This window comes from Nicotiana sylvestris, chromosome 3 (assembly GCF_000393655.2).
Source record: "Nicotiana sylvestris chromosome 3, ASM39365v2, whole genome shotgun sequence".
Taxonomy (NCBI): domain Eukaryota; kingdom Viridiplantae; phylum Streptophyta; class Magnoliopsida; order Solanales; family Solanaceae; genus Nicotiana; species Nicotiana sylvestris.
Window position 1 is genome coordinate 45159671 of NC_091059.1, and position 12371 is coordinate 45172041.

Sequence of the window (12371 nt, forward strand, 5' to 3'; positions counted from 1 at the left end):
TCTCATTTTGGTTTCCAGCACTACCTTTGTACTAATGTCGTATTATATATACAGAAAATTGTTATCATTCTCAAAAAAATAAAAAATAAAAATAAATAAATAAATAAAGGGTGTAGCTGCTGGAGTTTAGTCATTACCTCTTGACTTTGAAATTTTTGGAGAGATTGACGGTTAGGACTAAGGGTTACAGTGTGGGTAAGGAAATATTCATGATTACGGGTGATTCAAACTCGGACACAAAGGAGTCGTCAATGGAACGATTTAACATTTCAGTCGATGCTCGGATATTCTTTTGGTTCAATTCGAGCATGTGGTGAAGGAATATCACTTGTTGGGGCATTTCAAATTGGAATGATATGGGTCTGAACAAAGTGAATACGGTTTATTTATTGATTGTTGTTGATTTTACTACCTAAAGCATTTGAAACTTTTGTAGCCATCTTTATTTCAGGGTATATAAATGTCTCACACATTAAATTCATGTGTTTTCCTAAAATGTACTCCATCTTCTATTCTTTTTCCAGAAAAAAAAATGCCTGCTAATAAATAGTATCTTGTGTAATAGAAATTTTATTCGTTGGCGAAGTTCAGACTAAGAGGTAACAAGTTGATTTTTGCGTGAATATCAATTAATTAATGCTTCTTTAAGATTAAATTAAAGATTTAGAGGTTACATGAAAGTATTATAAATCATAATTTTATACTTCGTTAAAATTATCTTCAAAATTTGAATATATTATAGACAAAGAAAAAAAATTACTTGACTCATGAAACAATACCAGTGTCATTCCTTTATGAATGGAGGAATACCAAGGAGTTGACTAGTCTATAAAAAGAAGAACATAACTAACTTGGAGCTGATTTCAATAGGTGATTGCATGACATCGGTAATTAAGAAACTTTATTGATTACAAATCCAGAATTAGAATTACACAAGGCAGAAGAAAGAAAGAAAAACTAGTCCTTTACAGGAGGATCATGATTTGGGTGTTGTAGAATCATCAACTGGATGCCAAAAACGATTATAAAGCCACAACTTATCAGCTTCCACAGCATATCCTTCTTGATTACGATGCCAACTATAATAAGCATGAGTTCTATTCTTGATATCAAGAGTAGCATGACCAAAACTAGCCTCTCGAAATGCAGAGTACTCTGGCTGTGGCTCTGTCATGCTGAAAATTGTGTTAAAAAATCAGTAATCTGTCACTAATGCAACTAGAACAGATGAAAACCGTTTACTCGTACTTTTTGTAATTTCTTCTTTCAGTTGGCAATTGGTGTTCAGTACCGTGTATCTAGTTTATGCTTTATATGAATATCTCAATGTTCAAGATTACATTAAAGAACGAGGGGAATCGAGTTGGATCAATCTTACCTATTGGCTAGGCCTTCAATATTTCCACCGTCACCAATTGTTATGTATATAGGGGCAGACTGATCGCGAATTGGAGTGCATTTTCCATTGACTATGTTGTAAGCCACATTGGATACACGTTCCTGAAAAACAAAACAAAGTGAACCTTTTGTATTGACAGATATCACTATGACTGGCTGCATAATATTGGTGCACGACATACCGATCGCTCATAAGCATGAACATGACCTGCAAAAACAACATCAACTTTGTACTGCACAAACCATGGCTCATACATTACTCTCATGGTCTCCCCTTCCATAAAGTGATAGTTGTAGCTGTTATACCACGGCGAATGCAATAGAACAATCAGCCATGGTGTCTGGCACCTGTTAACTTTCGGTAGCTCTTCATAAAGCCATTGATATTGTGGAGTGTACATGCCTATAATTGAGAAGACGACAAAAACTTCATATAAAAGAATTGGAAAATCCATGATCCACACTTTTGAATATCTAATTGTTTCTGCTATTAAAAGGAAAGGAACTTATAAAAGACCTACTTCCTGGAATCATATTCGAAGAACAATTATTCAAGAACTGACAAGGCACAAGACCTTGAATATATTTTCTGGCCAATTATAACGACGTCTGTAGTTCTGTACTAAGAAGGAAAAGGGACCAAGAGACTCATCACTGAAGGACACAATTTATGTCCTAAATGCAACACCAGAATCAGCCATAGAATCTTAAATAGACAAAGTAAATAGACATTGTACTGCTCATAAGCATGTACGACAATAACCTGTGAAATGTGAATACTCTTACCATAAGCTGAATATGAGGACAAAACTATGATGTATGCTGATGCTCTCTTGATTGAATACCAAAAGGGAGCTGTACTGTTTGATGATTTATAAGGGACACGATATCGATGAGTATAGGGCTTAAATGGTTTTGTTTCCCCCTGCAGAAAAGTCACCAACATGTTTGTTAGAATATCCCTGTAAAATCATAAAGGTAAAACGTCCAAGAGTACGGTTTAAAACAGTGGCAGAACAACACTATATTTTCAGTTGATTTCACTTTATTAACTAGTTCACCATATTCAGTTCCCTTGAAAGCATGACTGCTTTTTTTTTTCCTGTCATCTGTCCTAAATATTTTATCGTTGTTGAGCGTGCAAGATGAAGCTGGTGGGACATACCTCGAATCTACTCAAACTAGAAGTAGAAGAGCTAACTCTGGTTAAGACAACCTAGTGATTTTGTGAAGAATGTAGAATGCATGGTACTAACAATTGTTGTGTATTTCCTTTAAACTACAGCATGCCGAAAACCAAAGGCTGGAGAATGATAAAAGCACCTGAAGTCAACTTCAAGTTAAAGAAAATTGAATTTGCATGACTTACAATTTCAGGAGCAAAATCTATCTCATGATTCCCTGTTGTCCAGATCCAAGGTTGATAAGCAACACTTCTTTCTACAAACCTTCCCCATGTATCCCATCTTGTGTTGTCATGATTAGGATAGTTATCTGCATAAGATAAATCGCCAACAAACAACACTGTCTGCCCCTTGATTGGATTTAATTCATAATGTGTGAGTGTCCTATTTGAATCAAAACTCTGACCAAGATCCCCTGTAAGATAAATGCAGCTTAGATTGGGAAAAACTACAGAAATGGTAGCAACAATATCGACGAACCTCTTTTTTGTCGATACTAATGTAACAGTATTATTTTGTGAATAATACTCATGTAACAAAGTTCGTTTATTGTGGTTAACGATGAACTAAACTTAATTTATACTATCACTCAATCCTAGATCGTACTATATGCTTCTCCCTCATTTTAGTACCTTTGAGAAAGCACAGTGAACCTCAAAATCTCCACTGAAGGAATAAAAGAAGCCGAAATTGCAGTGCCAACATAATTAGCTCAAAAAGAATTAAATCGTACAGCAATAGTTTGGTTGAAATGGTTACCTATAAGTCCAAAAGTATAAGGAACATCAGGGCCAACTTGTGGAGGAGTCACAAACCAGAAGGTTCTTGGGTTATGACTGATCCCCACCTCATAGTAATATTTGGTATTGAACTGCAAAATGTAGTGTTTATACCGTTACAAAAGGTAGATATGACGTATATTATATAACAATGCACGATGCGCCAATGGAGAATAACTAAATGTAGAAACCACAATTATTCCCAAATTTGAAGAAAGAAAGAAGGTTTGATTCACCTTCAAATGCTTAATAATGCAGTGGTGGATGTAACCAGAAGTATAATTGTAGAATCTGTATGTAGTAACAGTTCCCTTGGCCTTATTCTTTTGCTTGCTGTTGTTACTCCAGTATAAAACTGTACTCGAACCAGGTTCATCCATTGTCACCCATGAGACAATCATTGCCTTCCCAACATGATCTCCTTGTGTTATGTGAACCTTATCCCAAGAAAATCGCAACAAAATCAATTTTCAATAGGTATAACAAGATTGCATTAATAAGCAACACCAGAAAATATACTAGAAAATGGTATTGCAGCTTGTCCTTGCCGGAAATGAGTGCGAAAGCCTGCCTTCGACTAAACACACACACACACACACTCGCACCAAGTTCGTAGCCATTGAATATAATGATGAGAGGATGCAATTATATTCACTTATTGTAAAATTATAGATCCGCCTCTACAAACCTTCCATGTACGACAAAGGAAAACAGAGAAAGTATTCATCAAAAGCACTGAGTGAGAACTAGACATGAAAAACGCAAAGAGATTGAAATAACCTGTTGAGGTGCATTATAGCCAGGAGGCACACTGAAGACATCACTGTCCATAGGCATATCAATGGTCTTCTCAACTTTCCTAACAAAACTGCTTGTAATTCCACCTCTGCATAATATGGATGCATTGATAATCAAACCCAAAACTGCAAGAATAAAACACCCAAGAAAACTTGTTCTTGACACACCCATTTTTGACCTCGGCTTGAACTCTCTGTTTAACACAGTGACAGTACCATCTTCTTTTGTCATCCCTCCCTCACCTATATATATGGGATTTTGGGAAGTGTTAATATACCAGATTATGGTTATAAGCTACTAAAAATACGGGGAATATTCTAGTTTCTTAGTATGTGAACGTGTCAAGCGGTTTCAGTATTCTACGTTTTCGCTTGGCGAAAAATCTTTCCTTTAACACGAGTACTGTTACGCGGTGCCTTCCTGAGATTCCTTGGAAGGGCGACGTAAGGCTAAGCAACTGATGTCAGTGCAGTTGTTGTCCGCCAACTGAGGTCCCCTCCGTACGCTAGACTAGATTGTCAGTGCCATACGGGAAAACCAATGCCGAGAGCAATTGAGAGAACAGGAATGAGAATTGAGAATGAAAGAAAGCTTGATTGCATTAACGAAAGCTATTACAGAAAGGCAACGCGGTGTCGAGGAGGAGAGACACCAGTACAGAGAATTGTTTGCTTGCTAGAAAGTTTGATTGTTTGATCCCCCTGGTTTCCACCGCCTCGCAGCAGGCCCTGTAAAGTAGCATTGACGACATTGAGCTTGTCTGTCAAGTCGTCAATAGTTTGTTGCATGGCAGTCACCCTGTCTGCCTCTTGTGCCCTGTAAGCTAAATCCTCGGCACGCTCCTGTTGGAGTCCCTCGAATTTGCCAAAAATTTCGGCTGCCTCTGTGGCTGCCGTTTGCCGATCTCCCTCGGAGTCACGACTGATGTTTTCTATGTCAACTTCGGCCTGGAGCACCCTGCGGTCCAGGTCATCCAACCTTTGCCCTAGGCTGGTTCTTAGTTCAGGCACCGTATCCATGATGGGCAGTAATCCGTCAACCGTCTGTTCAAGGGCCGCAATGCGGTCCCCATGATTCACCATGGTCAGAAATGGTGGTAATGGCAATGCGTTCCCTCGTCCGATGTCGAGCCTAGGCTCTGATACCAACTGTTACGCGGCGCCTTCCTGAGATTCCTTGGAAGGGCGACGTAAGGCTAAGCAACTGATGTCAGTGCAGTTGCTGTCCGCCAACTGAGGTCCCCTCCGTACGCTAGACTAGATTGTCAGTGCCGTACGGGAAAACCAATGTCAAGAGAAATTGAGAGAACAGGAATGAGAATTGAGAATGAAAGAAAGCTTGATTGCATTAATGAAAGCTATTACAGAAAGGAAATGCGGTGTCGAGGGGGAGAGACACCAGTACAGAGAATTGTTTGCTTGCTAGAAAGTTTTGATTGTTTGGTCCCCCTTAATAATGCTTAAAAAAAATAATCCAAAGCTACAAGACTAGACTTGATTAAGCTAGAGAAACATAATGAAATTACATGGAATAAAACTACTCTATATTTACAATGAAAAAGACTTAGTTTGCTATAAGGCAGAAAACATGGCCGTTGTCGGCAGCATAGTCTTTGGCATCAGGATCTGCGCGCGCGGCATTGTCTGCGCGCGCGGCGCTGTTGGCATCTGCCTGCGGTTGGGCGCTGGCGAGGGATATCGGTGGGGCGACAGAGGCACATGCGCGCTTGTCACTTGGCGCGACCAAGACCACGGGGCCGTCCGTGGCGCTAGGCATTGGAAGGCTTGCTAGGACGCCACGGGGCGCGCCCAAGGGGTCATGGGGCACGGCTGGAAAGCCGCCCATGACATTCTCAGCTTGCTCAGTAAGTCTCATGTTGTGGTTTGCACAATGCCTTAGTAAATCTGCAATTTGTTCTGTTGTCCCAACATCCTGCGTTTGAATTAGTCCTTGCACCAGTTTCTCCCTTACAAAACGACAGTCAATATCTATATGCTTAGTCCTCTCGTGAAAGATGAAATATATAGTAATTTGAATAGCAAATTTGCTATCACAGTGCAATGACATAGATAATTTGATATCCACACCCAGTTCTCTGAATAGTCCAACTAGCCATGCAATCTCAGCAACTGTGGTTGCCATACTTCGAAATTTCGCTTTAGCTGAGCTTCAAGACACTGTTCCTTAGTTTTTTTATTTCCAGGAAATTAGTGCACCACCAAACTTTACCACATATCCAGAAACTGATCTTCTAGACTCCACATATGCTACCCATTCAGAATCACAATATGCTACAAGTTGATTGTAGCTACCAGTAGGCATAAAAAGTCCAAGTTCTGGTGTAGACTTAATGTACCTTATCACTCTCGTTGCAGCTTCCATATGAGAGACTTTGGGTGTATGCATATATTGACTGAGCAGTTGTACTACAAAAGTTATATCCGGCCTTGTCATAGTTAGGTACAATAATCTACCTATCAATATCTGATAGATGCCTTTATCTTCAACTAATATATCTGCATATGCATTCTTGTTTACTTCCTGATCAAAATCAACAAAAGTGAGTTTATGATTGAACTCAAGGGGTGTACAGACTGGTTTTTCACCTGCTAGACCAAGTTCAGAAATATGTTCCAATGCATACTTTCTCTGACACATCAAGATACCTTTTTGAGACCTTGAGAATTAAATTCCAAGAAAATATTTCAATTCTCCCTAATCCTTCATCCTGAACCTTTCCTATAATTCTTTTCTGACTTGTCTAATAATGTGTAGATTGCTGCCTATGATCAGCAAGTCATCTACATATACTAGTACTATCACCAGTTATGTTCCTGTTTTTAGTAAAGAGAGAGGAATCATAATGATTTTGCACAAACTTCATATCTAGGAGTGCTTCAGTCAGTTTGAGATTCCATTGTCTAGGTGCTTGCTTCAGCCCATATAAGAACTTGTGTAATTTGCACACTTTCTGATACTCCCCCTTGGCTTGATAAGCCATCTGGAATGTGCATGTAAACTTCCTCTACCAAGTCACCCTATAAGAATGCATTATGCACATCTATCTGGAATACATACTAACTGGAAGCAGCAGCTAAGGCAACTACAACTCTCACAGTAACCATTTTGGCTACTGGTGAGAATGTTTCTATGTAGTCTAGGCCTTCTTGTTGGCTGTAGCATTGGGCTACTAATCTGGTCTTATATCTCTCCATCTCACTATTGGATTTATACTTGACTTTGAAAATTCATTTACACCCAATAGGAACTTTTTCTGGTGGCAGGTCTACTATAGACCATGTGTTATTTTCTTCCAAAGCTGAGATCTCAATTTACATAACTTCTACCCACTTAGGATCAGCACTAGCTTCACTGAAGGAATTAGGTTTAGCAATGGCAAAATAAGCAGCTAAAGAGACCTGATAAGCATGAGAGAGTTGATCATAAGCCACATATTGTGGGATTGGATATGAGTAATTTGCCTTCTGAGATTGAACCACATAATCACTGAGTCATACAGGAGGTTTCTAAAGGTCTTGAGGATCTCCTAAGTGATGCAGGGGGAGTTGAATGATCAGCAGGAATCTTTGTAGGCATAGATGTTGAGGGCTCTTCACTAACAGGTGTAGGAGGAGGAGACTGAGTGATAGGAGAGATCGTGCTAGAAGATAATTATTGAACATTCTTATAGGTGGGAGAGGAGTTTGTGAACTCGAGAACATGAAATAGATAATGAACACCAGACCTTATATTCTTAAAAGGAAAGATATCTTCCTTGAACACAATATCTCTGCTCACAAATAAACTTTTGGAGTGGAGGTCATATAACACATAGCCCTTTTGAGAGTAGGAATACCCTATGAAAACTGCTGGGACTGCTTTAGAACTAAACTTGTCTACCTTCTGTACTTTAGTGGCATAATATAAGCTCCCAAATACTCTAAGATGCTGAATAGATGGAACCTTCTGATATAGCGCCTCAAAGGGTGTCTTTCCCTGAAGAAGAGCAGTAGTTAGCCTATTCATTAGGTATACTATAGTGGACACACATTCTTCTCAGAAATACAGAGGTATATAAGCCTGAAATCTCAGTGATCTAGCCATATCTAGAATTGATATGTGCATTCTCTCAACAGCTCCATTCTGTTGAGGAGTGTACACATAGGAACTTTGATGAAGAATTCCAAGATTTTGCAATAAGGAGGTCACTTGATCATTCATAAATTCAGTGCCAGTATCTATTCTAAGACATTTACAGAGGTCCTAAACTGATTTGTAACCATTGCCAGGAAATTTTTCAATGCCACAATAGTATCAGCTTTAGTGGTTAGAAGAAAGATCCAAATGTACTTTGAGTAATCATCAACTAAGGTCAAAAAATATCTTTTGTTATCATGGGTAGGGATCCTATATGGACCCCAAACATCTAAATGCACAAGATCAAAGACAGAAGTAAAGCATGAAGAGCTAAGATTAAAAGGAAGTCTGGACTGCTTTGCAATGGGACATACAGTACAGTGATCCCCAGTCATATGCACATCACTTAAGCTATGTATTTTCTGTACTACCTTTAGAGGAGTATGTCCTAATCTTTTATGCCACAAATCAAACTTATTTCAAGATTGTGTGCTGCTTTCACTAAGGGTGTTAAACGGGTGGGCCGGGCCGGGTTGCTATTTTTTGGACCCGTACGGGTTACAGTCCGGGCCGGTTACGGGTTGGGGCTTAACGGGTTTAACGGGTTCGGGTTCATCCGGGTAAAAATTGAACCGTACGGGTTACGAGTTGAGGGGGTCGGGCCGGGCCGGGTTTAGTGTATTTTTTATTTTTTTTGTATAACTATTGTAAGTTATATTAATACTTTGTATTAATTTAAAGATTACAAGTTATATTAATACAAAAGTATTAATATAAATTGCAAGTGCTACATTTATTTCAAAATTCAAAATTAAAGTTTGCATTTAAAAAGTAAATTAACAAAATATAGTAAAACTAAATTTTCTTGCATAATAAATTAACAATACTTCAAATTAATCTAACAAACTAAAACATTAAGCATAAATACGTCTAATAATTTTAAAATAACACAAATTGTCTTAAAATCTTAAATACGAATTTCCGAAGGACGCTCAAGACAATACTTGATATGCCTCCTTAAACTGCCTGTGCCAGACTCTGAACGAAAATTCAAGATTTGACCACAGTTCTTGCACTTTACTTTCTGACCTTCTTCATTTTCTTCTACCACCTCAAAGTGTTGCCAAATATATGAGCGCACTCTAGAAGTACGAGGCATGATTTAAATTGAATTGAGATTTGAGAATTGAGAATTGAGAATTTGAGATTGAGACTTAAAATCTTGAAAATTAGAGAATGAGAGAAATTGAGATTGAGAAATGAGGGTTGAGTGAAGAAATGAAGAAGAGAGGGTGTATTTATAGTTTTAGAGAAGGTTAATTTTGTAAATTGAAAAAAGGTTAAATTTTAAAGAAAAAAGAGGTTATTAATGCAATTAACCCGTTGGGCAACGGATCCCTGCCAGGTCTTACCATTGCCAACGGTTAGTGGGCCCCACTTAATTCAAAGAATTAAAAAAAAACAAAAAAAAATATTGTACCGGGCCGGGCCGGGCCAGTTTAACCGGTACACGATACTGTTCACGTGGCCGGGTTTGACCGGTTCGGTTAACCGTTACCAAAATTTAAACGGACCAACCCCCTCTAGCCCTCCTACCCAGCCCCACCCGACCCCCTATGTACCGGGCCGGTCCGGTTCCGGTTTTAACCGGTCTGGGCCGGGCCGGTTACGGGTCAACCCGGCCCGTTACACCTTTAGCTTTCACTAGTCAACTTACACACTTATTTGTACTACTAACAATGGTATTTACAGTTGGTAGTAAATGTTTCTCAGACAATTGACTGTCTTCAGTCTTGAGAATGTAGAGGTCAAGTTCTTCTTTACCAATCCTTAGGACCTTCCCACTGAAGGGTTCCTGAAAGACACAAAAATCAGGGAAGAATGCTACCATACACTTTAGTTATTTTGTGATCTTAGAGATTGAGAGTAGATTATACTTGAATTCTAGTATATGCAATATGTTCTGAACCTTCTTATCTCTATAAACGGAACAAATCCCAATGTGTGTAATAACAACCTTCTCACCAGTAGGGAGATGTACTTTATTTTTATCTGTTTCTGATAATTCTTTATAGGAATCCAATAAATTTAAACTATGTACCATGTGGTTAGAAGCTCCTGTATCTATTATCCACTTATGATTTACCAAGGAGGACATAAAGGCATATATGTTACCTGTTGTTCATGTAGTTTCTAAATTAGCTACAAGTTCAGTATCCTTGCCTTTGTTCAACATCTGCAACATATGCTGGTACTGTTCTGGAGTAAAGAACTGAGCTGGAGAACTAATAGTAGAGCTTCCCAAGGCATTATTTTAAGTTTCTGAAGATTGTACCATAATTGCTTACATTATTGGACTGAGCAGTGAAGTTTCCTCCTCTCTTCTTGGTTTTGAAGTCAGTTGGATATCCATGTAGATTGAAGTAATTCACCCTGGTATGTCCTTTGCACCTGCAATACTCACAATAAACGGGTGACTTGTTGAATGAGTTTTTAGCTTTGTAACCTCCAATGTATCTAGTATTCGTAGGACCTCCATTGTTGTTTTAGTGCCTATTACTCATCACAGTTGCAGCTTCATTGACATCATTAGAACCATACACACTCTTTCCATTGATCCTTTGGATTTCAACATTAACGATTATAGCATAAGCTTGATTCAAATTAGGCAGAGACCTAGTCATCAACACCTGATTCTTAGCATTCTCATATGAGTCATTAAACCCAGTGAGAAATTGATAAAGTTTTTGAAGTTGATAGTACTCAACATGTTTCTTAGATTCAGGACAACCACAAGTAGGAGGAGGAGTCAATGTTTCATACTCATCCCACAGTGCTCTTAGTCGAGAAAAGTAAACAGATACAGAGGATACTTCTTGTGTTAATATAGTTATTTCTTTATGCAGGTAGGATGACCTAGAAGCATTAACTTTGTCAAATCTCTCCCTAAGATCTTCCCAAACAATATAGGCATCTAATGCATAGATTACAGTACTAAGCATATCAGGAGACACAGTATTCATAATCTACACAAGCACTATCGCATTATATCTATCCCATAGTTCATGAAGGCTAACTTCATAGTTGTTCTTTTAGCAGGTGCCTAGAACAAATCCTAACTTATTTTTGCCATGTAATACGATTTTCAATGACCTGCTCCATATCGAGTAACTTTCATATCTTTGCAATTGAATAGAAATAAGGACCAAACCTTGCGTATCAGATGGATGAATGTACAAAGGATGATGATGATCCACCTGATCTACTAATTGAGTTGCATTCATCGTTGCGAGCTGAGGATCAGTGACATCTTCAAGAACCGACATGGTTATGAATTGAGGAACTTCGAGAGTTTTGAATTGAAGAACAGAGATGAATCTATAAGCACATGCACAGATTGATTTCCTCCAATATCAATTCAATCTAGCAAATCGCACACAAATTTCAAACCCTAGCTTTCGAGTAGGTGAAAGTAGGACGAAAATCAAAACATCCAGTTGCATATATAAAGCAAGAGATTGAGACTGAAATTAAGGAATTCCGTCACAGCTGAGCTATCATCACTCGATTAACCTTGCTCTTCCATGTTAAGAGAGCTCTAGCTATTGCGGTATACAAAGGAGTTAGGGAGAAGATAGAGGTGGAGGAGAAGAACATTACTCCATTTTTGAATATTGAAAATGTACAATCTATGTATTTACAGAGCACTATTACTACTTATAGGATTTAACTGCTAACTACTTGTATTAATCCACTAGTTAGTTATAACTAACCACTAACTAACTCTACTCTTTAAATATGTGGGACCCACATTCCTCAACAAAAGTAAAATTCATGAGATGCTAAAACTAAATATTTTCTAGAAAGAAAAATACAGATATTATTCTTTTCTGAACAAATTAAAAAGAAAAATGTGACAAATAAAGTAGAAAGAGTAAGTGATTTTTGTTTTAAGTTTAGACAAATAAAATGCGGACCTCTGATTACTTCTTTTATTAAATGAATTCACTTTCATATCTCTTTTGAGGAACACACATTTGAAATATTCAGCTCAAATATTTATAGGCCAGTTCGA

At 38.2% G+C, this 12371-nt stretch overlaps 1 protein-coding gene across 6 annotated transcripts; it reads right to left on the bottom strand.

The window, feature by feature from the left end:
* Nucleotides 1-768: 768 nt before the first annotated feature.
* On the bottom strand, nt 769-11959 carry LOC104214736 (purple acid phosphatase 2). 6 transcript variants are annotated; one of them, XM_070170754.1, is made up of 10 exons: nt 11508-11959; nt 10645-10747; nt 4142-4401; nt 3598-3798; nt 3342-3453; nt 2768-2997; nt 2185-2323; nt 1581-1801; nt 1379-1500; nt 769-1175 (listed from the first exon to the last, which is right to left on the bottom strand). In XM_070170754.1, exons 3-10 carry the CDS (start codon nt 4388-4390, stop codon nt 977-979), a joined length of 1473 nt encoding a protein of 490 aa, XP_070026855.1. In that variant the 5' UTR covers nt 4391-4401; nt 10645-10747; nt 11508-11959; the 3' UTR covers nt 769-976. The 6 variants fall into 6 exon arrangements, with proteins under 6 accessions (XP_070026855.1, XP_070026856.1, XP_070026854.1 ...); XM_070170755.1 differs by having other exon boundaries at nt 4142-4247; nt 11508-11590; XM_070170753.1 differs by lacking the exon at nt 10645-10747 and having other exon boundaries at nt 11508-11904.
* Between the last annotated feature and the right edge of the window lie 412 nt (nt 11960-12371).

What these genes read in the sequence shown, in the direction of transcription:
- LOC104214736 (XM_070170753.1), bottom strand. Translation starts at nt 11,622, where the DNA reads ATGTCGGTTCTTGAAGATGTCACTGATCCTCAGCTCGCAACGATGAAT. An exon ending in GTCCTCATATTCAGCTTATG is followed by an intron (nt 1,802 to 2,184) that starts GTAAGAGTATTC and finishes TCTCAATTATAG; the next exon opens with GCATGTACACTCCACAATAT. An exon ending in TTCATGCTTATGAGCGATCG is followed by an intron (nt 1,501 to 1,580) that starts GTATGTCGTGCA and finishes TTTGTTTTTCAG; the next exon opens with GAACGTGTATCCAATGTGGC.